This window comes from Pristiophorus japonicus, chromosome 10, assembly GCF_044704955.1.
Source record: "Pristiophorus japonicus isolate sPriJap1 chromosome 10, sPriJap1.hap1, whole genome shotgun sequence".
In the NCBI taxonomy this organism is placed as follows: Eukaryota; Metazoa; Chordata; class Chondrichthyes; family Pristiophoridae; genus Pristiophorus; species Pristiophorus japonicus.
Window position 1 is genome coordinate 141,503,671 of NC_091986.1, and position 21,358 is coordinate 141,525,028.

At 42.9% G+C, this 21,358-nt stretch overlaps 1 protein-coding gene across 2 annotated transcripts in view; it reads right to left on the reverse strand.

The window, feature by feature from the left end:
• The window catches only part of septin10 (septin 10), a 130,567-nt gene that overhangs the window by 32,481 nt on the left and 76,728 nt on the right, over positions 1-21,358 (reverse strand). For both annotated transcript variants that reach the window (XM_070892133.1, XM_070892134.1), the window contains exons 5-7: positions 4,245-4,406; positions 3,684-3,780; positions 787-955 (exon numbers count right to left, since the gene is read on the reverse strand). In XM_070892133.1, the coding sequence (XP_070748234.1) occupies positions 787-955; positions 3,684-3,780; positions 4,245-4,406 (428 nt within the window). The remainder of the gene's footprint in view (positions 1-786; positions 956-3,683; positions 3,781-4,244; positions 4,407-21,358) is intronic.

Sequence of the window (21,358 nt, forward strand, 5' to 3'; positions counted from 1 at the left end):
GTGGTGGGTTAACAGGATTTGGTGTGAATAGATGAGCTGAAGTTTGTGGGTAGAGGATAGGAGGCTGGCCAAGAAAGCACTGGTGTAATGGAGTCAGAAGGTGACAATGCATTGGATGAGTATTTCAGTGCCAGTTGGGCTGAAGTAAAGACAAAGCAAGACAATGTCACAGAGGTGGCTATTGTGACAGAGAGGACATAGGGACAGAAATTCAATTTAGGATTAAACAGGGCATCATGATGGTCAATACTTTGGCACGAGACAGTGGCCAGGGAAGGAATTGGAGTCGGTAGCAAGGGTACAGAATTTGTGCTGGCATATAAACTTCAATCTTCACAGTGTTTAGCTGGAGGAAATTTCAGCTCCTCCAAGACTGGATATAGGATAATCAGTTTGATAGCACAGACACAGTGGAGAGGTAGAGCTGTGTGTTATTATTATGCATGTGGAAACTGACCCTGTGTCGGCAGAAGGTGTCACCAAGGGACAGCAAGAAGATGGAGAAGAGGAGCGGGCCAAAGGTGGATCCTTGGTTGGCTCTTGAGGAGACGTGTGATGAGAAGAAAAACCAGTGTTGGACATGCTTTGGTTATGATCAGCTAGCCAAGAGTCGAATCAAGCGAAGGCAATCCCATCGAATTGACAATACAGGGGAGGTGTTGGAGGTGGATTTTGTGAATAACTGCGATGAAGGCTAGAGGTCAAGGATGAATAATGCACCATGGTCACACTTAGAGAATATTGTTATTGCCCGCTTCACATTATACTTGTTCGGATTATTTATACCTGACTGGCTTGTTATTTGGGTCTGTGTCTTTGAATCCCATCTCTTCTAATTTGCAGCGACGATACAACTCATAATGCCGTGCGTGGGTCTGTTCTCTCAAGTCTTCCATGTTCACACAAACAAGCATCTCTCGCAGTTTCACAAAGTCACTGTGGTTCTCATTTTCAACTGAGACAAATTTGAACAGTGTTAATTTTGATTTATTAGAAACAAGTCTTGAAAATAAAACAATTATATATTTGTGGAAACAAAGCTTACTTATCACTTAAAAATAATTGCCATACCAAAGATTATACTTTAGTTTCAGCTCTCGAAAGAATAATGAACGTTTCTTAAAATTCAAGGAATGATCGCAACCTTGTAACCATTAGTTAAAGCCCGACCAAAATTCTATACAAATCAGTTGGAAACAGTAAAAATGATCCAGCTCATTTGACAATAATATTTGTACTTTTATAGCTAAAAAGGGTCAACTCTTCTGATTTGATCATGAACAATTCTTTGAAATGGAACTGAAACCCTGAGGAAACCCTAATCAAATTTTATATGCAAATAAATGGACCTCATTTATTCAGCTAACACCTCCTTCCCTTGCTGTCTGTTCCAATATAATTTTAATAAATGCTATGAAGGGCTTGCAGTTCTCTTCAATAACTTGGGGCTAAAAATTCGGTTTTTGGCCACAGCGGTATTTTTGCCATTTTGCGCCAAAAATACTGCTAATCACACTGCCATTTTTTTTAAAAAAGGCCGAAGTTTCGTCACAAAATGCACCCACCGGTAAAAATCGGTGTTGCATTAGATTCACACCAGAAACCACAGTGCTCGCCAACTTTAGTCCGAGGCCGATTACTGCTAAAAGACAGGCCTTAGGAGGGGGGGGGGGGGGGGGAAATTGCAACAAACAAAAAAAAACTCACAAAACACTTCTAGCGAATCGCTGAAATAGAATAAATAAAAACATTAACTTACCTTTTTTGCAGGTCTTCATACTTACCGCTGTTTTTCTTGGGTGTTTTTTTTCACCCAGAATACAGGTGCGCCAAAAGACCAATTTAAAGCAATAGCGTTTTTTTTTTAAAAAAGTCTTGCATACCGGCGCAAGACTTTGGCCAAATTAGCAGATCTCTGTTTCCTGCCAAAAACAACGAAATAGCGCCAAAAAACAGGCACAAGGCTGGGGAACTTCCAGCCTCATGTGTTCATGATAAAAGGTTTTACATAGGACTGAATGCTCATGAAGTACCTCATCAGCCACTGGCTCATAAACTACAATAAAATAATGATATCAGCCCAGATGCTAAAGCTAGTAACAAAGGAAAATTTAAAAAGGTATCTTCACAATTGTCAAAATTGTGAATTAAAGTAGATTTCCAAAGCACAAAGACTGTCTCAGAATCCTGACTCAAGCAATTCACACATACATGACAAAGCAAAACAGAGTGCCTTGTTCACAGAGCCCGCTTTGAAATCCTCCCTGTAGTGACAGTCCACAAATGCAAATAACCAACAAACACCACCTAGTTAAGATTCAGATTTGGACTGTCGGGCAAGCATAGGCAAATGACAGCCCAGTCATAAATATTGATTATTTATGTCGTCATCAGGAACCACCTTGCATCTAACATTTAAGCAATAAACATAAATAGAAGCAAGCAATCCGCCATTGAAGTGAGTAACTATAGACCGTTCTGACGAAGGGTCATCGACCTGAAATGTTAACTGTTTCTCTCTCTACAGATACTGCCTGACCCGCTGAATATTTGCAGCATTTTCGGTTTTTATTTCAGATTTCCAGCATCCACAGTATTTTGCCTTTGTGTTATTATAACTACAGAGTAGACCTGGTTGTGTATTCCCATCTTCCCTCAATACAGAGAAACAGATAGCAGATTGCTCCATGGATTAACTCAAGAGGCAATTTAACACTGTTGCAATACAGAATAGCGAAAAATGATAATATAAAAACACAAAAATAATTGTTCTGGAATAAGACAAATCCTTCTGGGCATCAAATCCATATCATTAGCTGTTTCCCCAAAAAAACTAGAATCTAAAACCAGCTTACAGCCCTGAAGAAATCTATTCAGAGTGGGCAAATTTAAAAAAACAAAAAATATGAATGGGGTAAAATTCAGATTATTTGTGTTGGGGTAAAAAGACTTCTCTTCAAGGTGGATTCCCTGAAATAAGGAATCAACACCTGCCTATATAGCGACCACTGAATCACTCAGACGAAACCTTGGTTCAATATTCCAATCTTTATTCAAGCATATGCAGGGGAAGCGTTCCAAATGAACCTTCTATGAACAAGGATTCTACACACATAGTTATACAGTTTGAGGCATGGTGGCCTCGTGAACACTAGTTCTCGACTACCGGTTGGCTTACAACTGATGTATGGAGCTATATTGATTTGTTAACCCTCATCAGACTGGCTGCTGAGTGGTCTTGTAGCATCTTTATTTCTCTATTGCAGGTGGGGCTGATCTCACCCTTTTGGAATGTGCTGTTCTACAGTGTTAACCTTACCCTGGTTTCTCATAGCTAGTTCTGCATTCTTTATAAGCTAAGCACGCAAGCAAAGCTACTCCCTTTAGCCTGATTATATGCCGTTCCCTCAAAGTCTTGAATATCTAAAGTTTTCATTTTCTGTATTTTTTACCCCTTTAAAATTTGGATACAATTTTCTACCTCCCTACAACTTTTAATAAAATAAGACTGGACATGAGGAATGGGTGAATTGATGATTTGATTATTGAGGAAAAAATAACAGAATTCATAAAGTAGTTCTGTTAAGCTAAATAGCTGATGAGGCAGTTAGCTTCCTCCTTTCTCCCATCTAAGTTGTATTTGCCAAAACTTTTGATTATTTGCAATTTTTTTCTGTTCTTACCTTGTACAACTCCCCAGGGATACTGCCGAGCTTTAACCATTTTATTCCCAACTTTCACTTCCTCTGTACTTCCAATTACAGCGAATGGTAGATGGCCCTGAATTTCAAGATTAAAACAAAATTGCATTTTAGCTAGCACGACAAAAAAAAAAAAAACAGTATTCTAGGGGGTGATACTCGATTTGGATTCTGCATGGAACACACTCAATTCCTTTTAAAATTAGATGGCTAATCCACCCAGACACATTTTATTTTGGAGCAGTGTGCAACATATAGCTGGAGTTTAAAATAAATATTAAAATATAAATTACTATCAAACTGTTTAAACTACCATTTGACAAATGCTGCTCGCTCCTTTGAGGAGATCATTTTACTTAAGCAAGCAAATTAGTTATCACTGCTGAAAGTGGATAGATAGTGTGTGTGATTTAGTCAAATTATTAAAATTTCTCTCAACGATAAATTCCAATATTGGAACAGTTATGCATTTTCTTCAATGGCTGATTCACTAATTCAATGTATCTTTATATACTACAGTATAGTGTGCATTAAATTACTTACGTTCATGGTTGAATTAATTTTTGCTACAGTTTCATCATCTATTGGAAACTGATAGATCTGAACCCCATTGCTAACCAGTTCGCCCATTATTTTGATTTTAAATTTATGAAGCTCATTTTTGGCGATGGTGTCTGCCTTTGCAATAACTGGAATGATGTTCACCTATGCAAACAAAAAAAGAAAAAGAAAAAATTATCACTCGAATTTATCCCATATCTGATTAAAAAAATGTTATCTGAAGGGGAAATTAGACTTTAACATACTGGTTATTAAACTAAACACAATAGAATGAAATACATCTCTTGACTGTGCAAAACCTCAAATGAACATTGCAGATTATATATTGTATTATTTTTAAATTATACTCTACTCCATGGCATATAAAGCTCCACTTCCCTGTGATTGTATTGCTCATTGCTAATATACAATATTACAATAGGGAACCTATCTATGGTTGTAAAAATCAGTTGCTTCTACTTCCACTTTGTGTCTGTAGCCATTGCTTTATTAGGACAAGAGCCTACAGTAAATGCATCCATTACTAACTGGATTATATAACTAAGCATGTGAAGCAAGTTTAGTTTTACAGTATCAACTACAATTAACAGTTTGTAAATACGCGATTTGTCATCTGCTTTTTAAGAAAAGAAAAACATTCCAATTTGAAAGAAAAACATGTATTAGACCATTTCTTGGTCAGCTCAGTGTTCTTTGAATGAATCAGGAATGTAACTCCTGTCAATGGATAGTTAGTGTAGCAGGTGTTTCTTGATCACTGGAGGGCTAGATAAGAATTACAGCATCTATATAGCCAAACAATTTGAAAATAAATAATCACAGAAAATAGGTGGAGTAGGCCATTCGGCCCTTCGAGCCTACACCACCATTCAATATGATCATGGCTGATCATGCAACTTCAGTACCCCATTCCTGCTTTCTCTCCATACCCCTTGATCCCTTTAGCCGTAAGGGCCAAATCTAACTCCCTTTTGAATATATCTAACGAACTGGCCTCAACAACTTTCTGTGGTAGAGAATTCCACAGGTTCACAACTCTCTGAGTGAAGAAGTTTCTCCTCATCTCGGTCCTAAATGGCTTACTCCTTATCCTTAGACTGTGACCCCTGCTTCTGGACTTCCCCAACATAAGGAACATTCTTCCTGCATTGAACCTGTCCAATCCCATCAGAATTTTATATGTTTCTATGAGATCCCCTCTCATTCTTCTAAATTCCAGTGAATAGAAGCCTAGTTAATCCAGTCTTTCTTCATATGTCAGTCCTGCCATCCTGAGAATCAGTCTGGCAAACCTTCGCTGCACTCCCTCAATAGCAAGAATGTCCTTCCTCAGATTAGGAGACCAAAACTGCATACAATATTCAAGGTGTGGCCTCACCAAGGCCCTGTACAACTGTAGTAAGACCTCCCTGCTTCTATACTCAAATCCTCTCGCTATGAAGGCCAATATGCCATTTGCCACCTTCACTGCCTGATGTACCTGCATGGCAACTTTCAATGACTGATGTACCATGACACCCAGGTCTCGTTGCACCTCCCCTTTTCCTAATCAGTCATTCAGATAATATTTTGCCTTCCTGTTTTTGCCACCAAAGTGGATAACCTCACATTTATCTACATCTGCCATGCATTTGCCCACTCACCTAATCTGTCCAAGTCACCTGCAGCCTCTTAGCATCCTCCTCACAGCTCACACTGCCACTCAGCTTAGTGTTATCTGCAAACTTGGAGATATTACATTCAATTCCTTCATCTAAATCATTGATGTATATTGTAAATAGCTGGGGTCCCAGCACTGAACCTTGCGGTACCCCACGAGTCACTGCCTGCCATTCTGAAAAGGACTCGTTTATTTCTACTCTTTGCTTCCTGTCTGCCAACCAGTTCTCTATCCATGTCAATACATTACCCCCAACACCATGTGCTTTAATTTTGCACACGAATCTCTTGTGTGGGACCATATCAAAAGCCTTTTGAAAGTCCAAATACACCACATCCACTGGTTTTGCCTTGTTCACTCTACTAGTTACATCCTCAAAAAATTCTAAAAGATTTGTCAAGCATGATTTATTTTTCATAAATCCATGCTGACTTAGACCGATCCGATCACTACTTTCCAAATGCGCTGCTATTACATCTTTAATAATTGATTCCAACATATTCCCCACTAACGATGTCAGACTAACCGGTCTATAATTCCGTGTTTTCTCTCTCCCTCCTTTTTAAAAAAAAAAGTGGGGTTACATTAGCTACCCTCCAGTCCATAGGAACTGATCCAGATTCAACAGAATGTTGGAAAATGACCACCAATGCATCCACTATTTCTTGGGCCACTGCCTTAAGTACTCTGGGATGCAGACTATCAGGCCCTGGGGAGTTATCGGCCTTCAATCCCATCAATTTCCCCAACACCAGTTCCTAACTAATAAGGATTTCCTTTAGTTCCTCCTTCTTACTCGACCCTCGGTCCCCTAGTATTTCCAGAAGGTTATTTGTGTTCTCCTTAGTGAAGACAGAACCAAAGTATTTGTTCAATTAGTCTGCCATTTCTTTGTTTCTCATTATAAATTCACCTGATTCTGACTGCAAGGGACCTACATTTGTCTTCACTAATCTTTTTCTCTTCACATATCGATAGAAGCTTTTGCAGTCAGTTTTTATGTTCCCTGCAAGCTTATTCTCATACTCTATTTTCCCCCTCCTAATTAAACCCTTTGTCCTCCCCTGCTGAATTCTAAATTCCAGTCCTCAGGTTTGCTGCTTTTTCTGGCCAATTTATATGCCTCTCCCTTGGATTTAACACTATCCCTAATTTCCCTTGTTAGCCACAGTTAAGCCACCTCCCCCGTTTTATTTTTACTCCAGACAGGGATGTACAATTGTTGAAGTTCATCCATGTGATCTTTAAATGTCTGCCATTGCCTATCCACCGTCAACCCTTTAATTATCATTCGCCAGTCTATCTTAGCCAATTCTCATCTCATACCATCGAAGTTATCTTTCTTTAAGTTCAGGACCCTAGTCTCTGAATTAGCTGTGTCACTCTCCATCTTAAATGAAGAATTCTACCATATTATAATCACTCTTCCCCAAAGGGCCTCGCACAAGACTGCTAATTAATCCTCTTTCATTACACAACACCCAGTCTAGGATAGCCAGCTCTCTAGTTGGTTCCTCGACAGATTGGTCTAGAAAACCATCCCTTCTACACGCCAGGAAATCCTCCTCCACCGTATTGCTACCTGTTTGGTTAGCGCAATCTATATGTAGATTAAAGTCAACCATGATAACTGCTGTACCCTTATGGCATGCATCCCTAATTTCCTGTTTGATGCCATCCTCAACCTCACTACGACTGTTTGGTGGTCTGTACACAACCCCCACTAGCGTTTTCTGCCCTTTGGTGTTCTGCAGCTCTACCCATACAGATTCCACATCATCCAAGCTAATGTCCTTCCTTACTATTGCGTTAATCTCCTCTTTAACCAGCAACGCTATCCCACCTCCTTTTCCTTTCTGTCTATCCTTCCTGAATATTGAATACCCCTGGATGTTGAGTTCCCAGCCTTGGTCACCCTGGAGCCATGTCTCCATAATCCCTATTACATCATATCCGTTAACAGCTATCTGCGCAGTTAATCAACTTAATATCTTTGCCATCACATCCTTACAATGTAACAAAACGTTAAAGCAGCTAGAAATGCAATTTCCAGCTATTTTACGAAATATACACATGCAACAAATTTCATAAAAACTAAACTGTTGACGAGAGCAGATACTCAACAAAGCGAAATTACATTTAAAATCTGAAAAACAGAAAACACTGGAGAGGCATAGCAGATTGCTCACCATCTGAAATAGAATGATAGTTTAATGCTTCAGGTTATTTGTTTAATGAAAGGTTGCACTCAAATCTTCTTTCTCCTTTAGATGCCTATACATTTACAATATTTTCTGTTGTAATAGATATCTAACAGATCAACTTGATGTGTTAAAGGAATAGATTTGTTTTTTTTTCTAATAAATAATTAGACTTAATAAGTCAATCTTCAATTTCAAAAGAAAATTTAACAGAGCTACTTTTATTGTTAACATTACTGCACATAAGACAACATCCAGCTTTCTAAATAAGTGCTGCCTGGGAAGAATTGCTAAAATGATAGTTTTGAGAGATTTAAGCCTGGTAAGGGGACTCACCATCTAGTTTCTACAGTTTAGAATTAACAAATTGCCCTTGAACTGACTTCCAACCTACAATTTTCAATTCAATAACACCCAATATATATATTAAACTGTTTGGCAGTGACAGAGTTTAAAGCCATAAAAAAATTTAAACACACAAATACTGGAAATCAAAGTAAGTGAAAATGCTGAAAATACTTGCTGGTTGATCAGTATTTGAAAGAAGAAAATAGCTTTATTCACCAAATGTTTCCTTCCTTCTCTTCTAGAAAGCTTTGACTTCTTGCTAGAATACAATTCCATGGGAACCTTGCAGTACCTGGCTATTATTCATGCAAGCCTCAAAAGCAAGTAGCAGCTCGTATTTGACTGCAGGCACATCACAACTGAGCCCCGTCCAGTTCTCATCAGACAACCTACACTTACATTTCAAGCAAGGGAAAGAGTGGAAGTTCACTGGATGGTGATCAGATGCAAGAACCCCAACTGATTTTATTCTCTGCAAGTCGGAGGAGCAGAGGTCAATTATTAATTAGCATTGCAGGCCAGACCCTTAATCAGAATCATGAACCCTTATGGTTTTAAAACGACGGCAGTGTAAAAATGAAATGCAAGCAAAAGAATATCAATTACCTTGGAACAGGTGCAGAGGAGACTTACCAGAATGGTACCAGGGATGAGGGAAGAGTTATGTGGGAAGACTAGAGCAGCTGGGAATGTTCTTAAAGCAGAGAAGGTTATGGGGAGATTTATTCAAAATTATGAGGGATTTTGATAGAATCGAGAGGGAAAAACTATTTCCATTAGCAGGAGGGTCGGTAACCAGAGAATACAGATTGAAGATAATTGCCAAAAAATCCAGAGGGGAAATGAGATTTAAAAATTTACGCAGCGAATTGTTATGATGCACGGCCTTAAAGCTTGGTGAAAGCAGATTCAATAGCAATTGTCAAAAGGGAATTAGGTATAGACTTGAAAAGGAGAAATTTGCAAGGATATGGGTAAAGAGTAGGGGAGTGGAACTAATTGGATAGCTCTTTCAAAGATCCAGTATAGGCGCAATGAGCCGAATGGCCTCCTTTTGTCCTGTTTAATTCTGTGATTCTACCTGCCAAATTCTGCTGAGCAGAGGGACAATATTCAAAAGGAGGTTTATGACATACCGAACTCCACTCTATGCAATGGCAAGTGTATACATATTGACAGCCATTTTTAAATCTTAGGAAGTGATAGAGAATTCAAGCTCTGCAGCCTGGCTGCAGTTTTGAAAAAACATAGACCACATTGCATTAAGTCATCAATCAGCGGGAGATCGAGAGCCAGCGGCAGTTGGTGAGAGGGGAGCGACCTGTCAAAAGCCCAGCGGGAGATCGAGAGCCAGCGGCAGTTGGTGAGAGGGGAGCGACCTGTCAAAAGCCCAGCGGGAGATCGAGAGCCAGCGGCAGTTGGTGAGAGGGGAGCGACCTGTCAAAAGCCCAGCGGGAGATCGAGAGCCAGCGGCAGTTGGTGAGAGGGGAGCGACCTGTCAAAAGCCCAGCGGGAGATCGAGAGCCAGCGGCAGTTGGTGAGAGGGGAGCGACCTGTCAAAAGCCCAGCGGGAGATCGAGAGCCAGCGGCAGTTGGTGAGAGGGGAGCGACCTGTCAAAAGCCCAGCGGGAGATCGAGAGCCAGCGGCAGTTGGTGAGAGGGGAGCGACCTGTCAAAAGCCCAGCGGGAGATCGAGAGCCAGCGGCAGTTGGTGAGAGGGGAGCGACCTGTCAAAAGCCCAGCGGGAGATCGAGAGCCAGCGGCAGTTGGTGAGAGGGGAGCGACCTGTCAAAAGCATACCGGTGCAGCTACAGCGTGAGAGAAAGCAAAATAGAAGTAGAAAGTAATCAAAAAGTGACGTCACAGCCAATGGGGTAAGTGATTGGCTGGTGTTGGGTGAGTAGCTTTTCTTTTATTTTTTATATCAGTAAGTGAACTATAACATTGTTATTACAAATTTAAGGGTATCTAAGGTTAAGACATGGCAGGAGAGCTCAGTCATGTGATATGCTCCTCCTGTACCATGTGGGAACTCGGGGACACTTCCGGTGTCCCTGACGACTACGTGTGTGGGAAGTGTATCCGCCTCGAGCTCTTGACGGTCCGCGTTGCAGAATTGGAGCTGAAGGTGGATTCACTCTGGAGCATCCACGATGCTGTGAATGACGTGAGTATCACGTGTAGTGAGTTGGTCTTACCGCAGGAGAAGGGTCCACAGCCAGATATGGAATGGAAGACCAACAGGAAGAGCAGTGCAAGAAAGATAGTGCAGGAGTCCCCTGTGGTCATCCCCCTGCAAAACAGATACACTGCTTTGAGTACTGTTGGGGAGGATGACTCATCAGGGGAGGGCAGCAGCAGCCAAGTTCATGGCACCGTAGGTGGCTCTGCTGCAAAGGAGGGCAGGAAAAAGAGTGGGAGCGCGATAGTGATAGGGGATTCGATGGTGAGGGGAATAGATAGGCGTTTCTGCGGACGCAACCGAGACTCCAGGATGGTATGTTGCCTCCCTGGTGCAAGGGTCAAGGATGTCTCGGAGCGGGTGCAGGACATTCTGAAATGGGAGGGAGAACAGCCAGTTGTCGTGGTGCACATTGGTACCAACGACATAGGTAAAAAAAGGGATGAGGTCCTACGAAAAGAATTTAAGGAGCTAGGAGCTAAATTAAAAAGTAGGACCTCAAAAGTAGTAATCTCGGGATTGCTACCAGTGCCACGTGCTAGTCAGAGTAGGAATCGCAGGATAGCGCAGATGAATACATGGCTTGAGCAGTGGTGCAGCAGGGAGGGATTCAAATTCTTGGGGCATTGGAACCGGTTCTGGGGGAGGTGGGACCAGTACAAACCGGACGGTCTGCACCTGGGCAGGTCCGGAACCAATGTCCTAGGGGGAGTGTTTGCTAGTGCTGTTGGGGAGGAGTTAAACTAATATTGCAGGGGGATGGGAACCTATACAGGGAGACAGAGGGAGACAAAAAGGAAGCAAAAGCAAAAGACAGAAAGGAGATGAGGAAAAGTGGAGGGCAGAGAAACCCAAGGCAAAGAACAAAAAGGGCCACTGTACAGCAAAATTCTAAAAGGACAAAGGGTGTTAAAAAAACAAGCCTGAAGGCTTTGTGTCTTAATGCAAGGAGTATCCGCAATAAGGTGGATGAATTAATTGTGCAAATAGATGTTAACAAATATGATGTGATTGGGATTACGGAGACGTGGCTCCAGGATGATCAGGGCTGGGAACTCAACATCCAGGGGTATTCAACATTCAGGAAGGATAGAATAAAAGGAAAAGGAGGTGGGGTAGCATTACTGGTTAAAGAGGAGATTAATGCAATAGTTAGGAAAGACATTAGCTTGGATGATGTGGAATCTATATGGGTGGAGCTGCAGAACACTAAAGGGCATAAATCGTTAGTGGGAGTTGTGTACAGACCTCCAAACAGTAGTAGTGATGTTGGGGAGGGCATCAAACAGGAAATTAGGAGTGCATGCAATAAAGGTGCAGCAGTTATAATGGGTGACTTTAATATGCACATAGATTGGGCTAGCCAAACTGGAAGCAATACGGTGGAGGAGGATTTCCTGGAATGCATAAGGGATGGTTTTCTAGACCAATATGTCGAGGAACCAACTAGGGGGGAGGCCATCTTAGACTGGGTGTTGTGTAATGAGAGAGGATTAATTAGCAATCTCATTGTGCGAGGCCCCTTGGGGAAGAGTGACCATAATATGGTGGAATTCTGCATTAGGATGGAGAATGAAACAGTTAATTCAGAGACCATGGTCCAGAACTTAAAGAAGGGTAACTTTGAAGGTATGAGGCATGAATTGGCTAAGATAGATTGGCTAATGATACTTAAGGGGTTGACTGTGGATGGGCAATGGCAGACATTTAGAGAACGCATGGATGAATTACAACAATTGTACATTCCTGTCTGGCGTAAAAATAAAAAAGGGAAGGTGGCTCAACCGTGGCTATCTAGGGAAATCAGGGATAGTATTAAAGCCAAGGAAGTGGCATACAAATTGGCCAGAAATAGCAGCGAACCTGAGGACTGGGAGAAATTTAGAACTCAGCAGAGGAGGACAAAGGGTTTGATTAGGGCAGGGAAAATGGAGTACGAGAAGAAGCTTGCAGGGAACATTAAGGCGGATTGCAAAAGTTTCTATAGGTATGTAAAGAGAAAGAGGTTAGTAAAAACAAACATAGGTCCCCTGCAGTCAGAATCAGGGGAAGTCATAACGGGGAACAAAGAAATGGCAGACCAATTGAACAAGTACTTTGGTTCAGTATTCACTAAGGAGGACACAAACAACCTTCCGGATATAAAAGTGGTCAGAGGGTCTATTAAAGAGGAGGAACTGAGGGAAATCTTTATTAGTCGGGAAATTGTGTTGGGGAAATTGATGGGATTGAAGGCCGATAGATCCCCAGGGCCTGATGGACTGCATCCCAGAGTACTTAGGGAGGTGGCCTTGGAAATAGCGGATGCATTGACAGTCATTTTCCAACATTCCATTGACTCTGGATCAGTTCCTATCGAGTGGAGGGTAGCCAATGTAACCCCACTTTTTAAAAAAGGAGGGAGAGAGAAAGCAGGGAATTATAGACCGGTCAGCCTGACCTCAGTAGTGGGTAAAATGATGGAATCAATTATTAAGGATGTCATAGCAGCGCATTTGGAAAATGGTGACATGATAGGTCCAAGTCAGCATGGATTTGTAAAAGGGAGATCATGCTTGACAAATCTTCTGGAATTTTTTGAGGATGTTTCCAATAAAGTGGACAAAGGAGTACCAGTTGATGTGGTATATTTGGACTTTCAGAAGGCTTTCGACAAGGTCCCACACAGGAGATTAATGTGCAAAGTTAAAGCACATGGGATTGGGGGTAGTGTGCTGACGTGGATTGAGAACTGGTTGTCAGACAGGAAGCAAAGAGTAGGAGTAAATGGGTACTTTTCGGAATGGCAGGCAGTGACTAGTGGGGTACCGCAGGGTTCTGTGCTGGGGCCCCAGCTGTTTACATTATACATTAATGATTTAGACGAAGGGATTAAATGTAGTATCTCCAAATTTGCGGATGACACTAAGTTGGGTGGCAGTGTGAGCTGCGAGGAGGATGCTATGAGGCTACAGAGTGACTTGGATAGGTTAGGTGAGTGGGCAAATGCGTGGCAGATGAAGTATAATGTGGATAAATGTGAGGTTATCCACTTTGGTGGTAAAAACAGAGAGACAGACTATTATCTGAATGGTGACAGATTAGGAAAAGGGAAGGTGCAACGAGACCTGGGTGTCATGGTACATCAGTCATTGAAGGTTGGCATGCAGGTACAGCAGGCGGTTAAGAAAGCAAATGGCATGTTGGCCTTCATAGCGAGGGGATTTGAGTACAGGGGCAGGGAGGTGTTGCTACAGTTGTACAGGGCCTTGGTGAGGCCACACCTGGAGTATTGTGTACAGTTTTGGTCTCCTAACTTGAGGAAGGACATACTTGCTGTTGAGGGAGTGCAGCGAAGATTCACCAGACTGATTCCCGGGATGGTGGGACTGACCTATCAAGAAAGACTGAATCAACTGGGCTTGTATTCACTGGAGTTCAGAAGAGTGAGAGGGGACCTCATAGAAACGTTTAAAATTCTGACGGGTTTGGACAGGTTGGATGCAGGAAGAATGTTCCCAATGTTGGGGAAGTCCAGAACCAGGGGTCACAGTCTAAGGATAAGGGGTAAGCCATTTAGGACCGAGATAAGGAGAAACTTCTTCACCCAGAGAGTGGTGAACCTGTGGAATTCTCTACCACAGGAAGTAGTTGAGGCCAATTCACTAAATATATTCAAAAGGGAGTTAGATGAAGTCCTTAGTACTCGGGGGATCAAGGGGTATGGCGTGAAAGCAGGAAGTGGGTACTGAAGTTTCATGTTCAGCCATGAACTCGTTGAATGGCGGTGCAGTCTAGAAGGGCTGAATGGCCTGCTCCTGCACCTATTTTCTATGTTTCTATGTTTCTAACTTGATATTTTAGGACCTTGGGTAGCGAGCCAATTAATGGTTAACACACTATCAATTGAGCCAATAAAGTCAAAGAAGGCGAGTTATTTTCTGTAAATTGAACCAGTTATAAGTTCAGCCATTTTGGCCATGTGGTCTCAGAAGGACAAAGGCCTGGCTTAAAGCCAGAAGCTTGTTGCTGCTGCCAGAATAAAGTTACATTAAAACTACAACCGGAGTTCGTATTTCATTGGGAATTAAGAGATCTAACAATTTTGGCGTCACGAACACGATCGCTGAGGGAAGAAACAGAATTTTGGACATCGGACCTACATACTGAGGTAAGGACTCCTCTTTATAAAAGTCCTCGGTCAAAAGTCTAAATTCGCCTCGCCTTCTACGCGATTCCGAAAGCCTTCGGTTTGCGAACTCTCCGGTTGATAGTCTGCTCGAGGTCCCATAGACGTCTAACTTCGACGGTGTGTTAGTTAATTACCTACTGATCGGCTGGAAAGCCTATGACTCGAGACCCCAGTAAAGAAATCAGTATTATGGCAGCAGGAGATAAGAGCAAAGAATTGGCTACAACTGTTAAAGGTGGGCAGGCACCACCTGAGGTTTCGATAGATGAAATCCTCCAACAGTTGAAAGAATACATAGAGTAACAATTCAACTCATCTAAAACCTGTATTAAGATCGAACAAAAGTAAAGTACAGAACTTCCAAAGGACAATGGTCCTTGGACGAGATTAAATGGGTCTGGGGAAAAACGACCCGTATGAAAAATAAAGAGCAAACTAGATGGTCCCTAGCCGTTATGGAACAGATCCGAAAGCGGAATTAAATTATGATGCGTTCCCAACATGATCGAGAACTGACCAGTACAAAGGACCAATTGCAAGCTGTTTGTGCACAGCTGCAACAGAAAAGACTTGAACTTGATGAGTCGGAAGCGGAAGTTAAAGATCTTAAAGGTGAAATTAAAGAATGGAAAAGATCATTAGGTCAAGAGACAGTAATAGGAAAAGGAAAATGTATTGGTCAATTCCCAGGGTACCCATGTTTGGATAAATTAAAAGCGCAAATCCGAAGACACGACCGAGGAATAGATACGGAATCTGAATCCTCCGACGATACAGGGTCGGAGGATGAAGAATTAGGGGTGCGCTTTGCACAGTTTAAAAAAAGACGAGTTGTAGTCAAATCAGAAGAGACTGCGGATGAAGGCAGAACCAAAAAAATGAAGAAAAGGTGTATGCAGAATACTTATTTCATGATCTGGCAGACCCAGAGAAAATTGATAAATGGTCCAAGGAGTTGCCCAATCCAAAGAAAAGAGGAGTGAAAATGTGGGACCAATTGGACCGCTTAAGAAATATATATCAACTTCATCCCTGGGACGGAGTGCAAATTTTGACCATAATGGTGCCAAAAACACAGGGAAGAAAATTGCACAACAAGGTAGAAGAAGCTTTGGGGCAGGATGAGCAAGAATTAAACGCAGGATGGGAGGCGATTAAACACTGGCTGCAAGCCTTCAGTCCAGCTAAGACAGACTGGGGGAAAAATTGCAGCCTGCCAACAGAAAGGAACAGAGGAGGTCCTGGAGTATGACGAGCGGTTTAGATGCACATGGCGAGAACATTCGGGTATGAATAATACGGATGAGGAAATGGATGAACAAGTGTTTGGACCCCTGAAAGCAGCTTTTGTGGCAAGTCTAAAGCCAGAACTGTCCAAAATGCTTAAGGTAGTGTTACCGGACTGGGAAGGTAGAGGAACTACCTTTGCAGCATTGGTGGATCGACGTAACCAATCAGATCGGGATTTGGGAGCTAAAGTCCGAGCTGTAGAGGCTGTGGGATGGAAATCCCAGGATTCCGATAAACAGTTATTAGGAAAATTACCCGGAAAATTTCATTATTGTGGGAAAGAAGGTCACTGGACCAAGACGTGCAGGGCAAAACAGCAAGGTCGGGGAAGAGGACGCAGCCAGGGATACAATTCAGCCAACAAACCAGGCTTGTCACAAGATAACGACCTCATAGAAGCATTTAAGCGACTGACAATACAACAACAGAAGAAATTACTTGGGATAGCAAAAAACGATTCGAGCCCACCCTGGCCCCCCTCCTTGCGCTAATACAACAAAGGGGAGATGGGCTATATATAACTGTGAGGGTGGGCGATAAGGATGTGGACTGTCTTTTAGACACAGGGGCGGAATTAACATGCTTACCCCTACAATATGGAGACTTTTTGTCATTGGATAGTAGGGCACGTACAGCCTATGGAGTTGGGGGCCATAAAATAGAAATTAAAAGGACAACACCAGTACTTATAGGGCTGGGTCCACATGAACTAACCATGCCGGTCTGGAGAGGCCCAGTAGATCAATCCCTTTTGGGAATGGACGTTCTAATCCAAATAGATTCATCGTTGCATTTTGAGAATGGTTGGGTGACATGGTCAATTAGAACTTTGAAGAAAAAGGAATTGAAGGAACACCCGATATGGGCTAAAGATAAGAACGATTGTGGCCTACTCCAGATGGAGCCTGCGTCATTTACCGGGACCAAGCCTCCATGCACTAAACAGTATCCCATCAGTCCAACTGCCATCGCGGGAATCTTACCGGTTATTCAGCAATTGGAGAAACAAGGGGTGCTTATTAAACCGCATAACTCCTCCAATAGCCCCGTGTGGCCGGTACAGAAATCTAATGAGACTTGGCATTTGACTGTCAATTATAGGAAAGCTAACCAGTGTATTGATCAAAAAGCTCCTTTGGTCGCAGATCCCTCCGCCATTTTTAATGCCCTTAAACCGGAACATAAATATTTCTCGGTTATAGATATGGCCAACGGATTTTGGTCGGTGCTTCTGACACCGGAGGTTCGACAGTGGTTTGCTTTCACGGTCCAAGGACAACAGTATACTTGGACCCGGTTACTGCAGGATTTCCACAACAGCCCTACGGTATTCCACATGGCTTTACAAAGCCATTTACGAGAATTACCTCCCGTCATCCACAGTCATCCAATATGTAGACGATATCCTGCTAGCTTCAAACACGGAACAACAGCATGAACAAGATTTACGAGCTTTGCTGGACCACCTTTGGCTGAAAGGACATAAAGCTAGCATCGACAAAGCACAAATATCCCAAGAAGAGGTTGGAAACCTGGGACAAAAGATTTCACAAGGAAAGAGAGAACTTACCCAGGATAGAACTGCAGCCATTCGGGCTGCTAAAAAACCCACCACTATTCAGGAACCAAGGTCTTTTTTGGAATTGTGTAACTTTAACAGAAATTGGATTGACTCCTTCACACAGCTTGCTCAGCCATTGAAGATATTTTAAAGGGGAATCGTGCCTCTAAAGAAGCCATCACCCTCACTAAGGAACAGCAAGAGGCCTTCCTGAGTTTGAAAAAGGCTTTGTGTCGGCACCTGCTCTGGGAATCCCCGACAGTGGGAAGCCATTTACCCTGTTTGTCCATGAGAAAGAAGGATATATGACAGCTATACTGACACAAGAACATGGGGATAGGCAAAGACCTATTGGCTATTATTCGGCAAAACTGGATGCGGTAGCCCTCGGTTGGGGAAGTTGCCTAAGGTCCATGGAAGCTACATGTCAAACGGTAATGATCACTGCGGGTCTAGTCCTCGACCAAAAGCTGACTGTCAAGTGTCCCCACACCGCACACGCTTTGCTGTCTATGAATAGAATGTCTCAGGTGACGGCAGCTAGATGGACCCGCTGGACAGCAGTTTTGGAAGCTCCTAATCTCCATATCGTCCGGGCCAACCCGGTTAATCCCGCAACTATGCTCCCGATGTCAGAATCGAGGGAGCAAGAGCGGGGAGAATGTGAAGAGCATGACTGCGTGGAGATTTTAAAAGAAACAGAAGAAGCAGCCTTAGCAGAGGAGCCTCTACACAACCCAAACCTCATCCTGTTTACAGATGGTTCCTCCTTTGTTGACAATGGTACCAGAAAAGCAGGATGGGCAGTTACAACCTTATATGAGGTAGTGGCAAAAGGATGTTTACCCTCAGGAACCTCAGCACAACAGGCCGAGTTACAGGCCCTGTCAGAAGCATGTCGAATAGCAGAAGGACAGACAGCTAATGTCTACACAGATTTGTGTTATGCTTTTGGAGTCGCTCACGACTTTGGTCTGTTATGGCGGAAAAGAGGAATCCTCACTGCTGTGGTACACCTATCCGAAATGGAAAAGAAGTCAGAGACTTACTAGAGGCCATACAATTACCTCAGGAAGTGTCCATCCTGAATTGTAAGGCCCATACCAAGGAAAATATCACGGAAGCACAGGGAAATGCCCTAGCCGACCAGGCAGCTAAAGATGCCGCCTCACAGGGCGTTCCCCCAGAAGAACCAACACAGGTGTGCAGATTGAAAGCACTCAGGACTCTGACACGAGACCTTCAAACAATGCAAGGCGAGTGCTCCAGAGAGGAAAAATGGACATGGATTGAGGCAGGAATTAAGCTATGCGAAGATGGTGTCTGGAGACAAAGAGTTACCGACAAGCCAGTCGCGCCACAAGCGCTTATGCCTTTTTTAGCCCAACAGATCCACTCGTGGGGACATTTGGCCTCACAACAGATGACGGCATGGTTCCAGAAAAGCTGGTGGGGTCGGGGATTTATAAAACATGACCAGCTGGTAGCAGACCGCTGTGTGGTCTGCCAGAAAAATAATTCTGGACCCATCACGGTAATGCCCCAACTGAGGCCCCCTGCCTCTGTCGGACCATTCCAGCATCTGCAGGTTGATTATATCTCTTCCTTCATGCCAAGGATACACTAACATTCTTGTCATGGTCGACAGATTCTCTAGATGGGTAGAAGCTGTCCCAACTAAAAGAGCCACAGCCATTCACACTGCAAAGGTCTTGTGTAAGGATTACATTCCCCGATGGGGAGTCCCGAGTAGCATTGACTCAGATCAGGGAACACACTTCACAGGTGCTGTCTGCCAAGAAGTCTGTAGGTTACTGAACATTACGTGGGATTTACACTGTCCTTATCATCCACAATCATCAGGACAAGTAGAGTGAATGAATCGAACGCTGAAACAACAGCTTGCCAAATATCACCAAGAAGGAACACCATGGCCCCAGGCATTACCAATAGTGCTATGTAGTATTAGGGCAACCCCGAACAGAACTACAGGTCTAAGCCCATTTGAAATTATAACAGGAAGACCCATGTCGCTGCCAGGAACTATCGATTTAAGGAAAGCTGATGTTCACTTTATGAGTGACACTTTGTTATCATACTGTCAGAACCTAACCAATGCTATTAGTTCTGTTTCCCGACAGGTATCGGCAGCTTGGGGTAATCCACCCGAAGGAGGACACATCATCATCCTGGGAGTCTGGGTGTATGTGAAAAAGTTGCATAAAGAACCTTTGGGTGCCAAGTGTGAGGGACCTTATCAAATGTTATTGACCACCCAGGCAGCTGTTAAAGTCCAAGGAAAGAAAGCTCCACGCTTCACACGTTAAACGAGCACCCGTAAATGAAGCTGAAATCTAATAAGGACAATTACTTTTTGCCAAAATGTATAAATTTACTGTATTACTGACTGTAGGTATTCTAGGCATTTGCCTACTTCTTACTAGCCGGCCCTCTGCACCAAAGGGAAATAGTAGGATAGCAAGGGAATTACATGTAAATACACCTTTTTATATATGTCATACATTTATGCCAAACAAGGTAACATTTCTAGTTGTTGTGGGTGTGTGCATATTCCTATTCACTCAAAGGGAGGGATTCCCTTGAGGCCAGTTCCCTTGAATATCTCGGAAATGGCTGAGTGGATAATTAATCAAAACAAAACAGGCAATGCGTTTCAGGATATGGAAAACTGGGCACGTAAATGGAAGTCAGCAGGTTACAATCTGACTACCTTTGAAGGTGGATACCAACCGTGCTACAATAATTCTAAACGGCCCCCATTTTTTGTTATCACTAATACAACGGGAATAGGAAGACCGGGGGAAATCGGTCTGTCTGATTAGAAACATCAAAGGAGGCCAAAATATGGGGTATAGTAACTGCTCCCGGAATTATAATATAATTAAGCCACGGAACCGTCCAAACTGGGCCGATGTGGGAATTTTTAACGTAACAGGGATTCTGAATAAAACAGATGGAAAGCCTGGACAGGCCCTGGAGTGTTGCTGACAAAGAAACAGCTAACCTTCATTGCCTATAATGGCACCTATTAGGTGTGTGGCCACAAGGCCTACCCTTGGCTGCCCCAGAATTGGATGGGATCCTGCTATTTAGCCTACATTGTGCCATATATGTATCATATAAAGTCACTGTCGGAACATTTACACCGTCCTAAGAGAGCTATCACAGAAACAGAGAGGTTCTTTGCCATTCTGATCCCCAGGTATGGGACCGCCAGACTGGCAAGGGAATCCATTAACATGGCATCCGTTGTGGAACGGGTAGCCAATGATACCTCAGAGGCCCTAGTCAAAATCAATGCAGAAATGGTAGCAATCTGCACAGTAGCCCTACAGAATAGACTGGCCCTTGATTACATCCTGGCTGAAAAGGGAGGTACTTGCGCCCTACTTGGAACTGAGTGTTGCACATATATCCCAGATAGCTCCGAAGAAATTACCCACTTAGCGGAGCATATCCAAAAGGAGGTAGAAAAACTTAAGCAACCCCCATCATTCACTTTGTGGAGCGGAGCTACTGAATGGCTAGGTTCAATAGAAACTTCATTGGTGGAAGGTTTAATTCTATTCATTGTAATTATTTTACTTTTATATTGTTTGTTTATGTTGATTAAATGTTGTTGCAACCAGGCAGCTGTAGCTGCTGTCCCGCATGTGAGACAT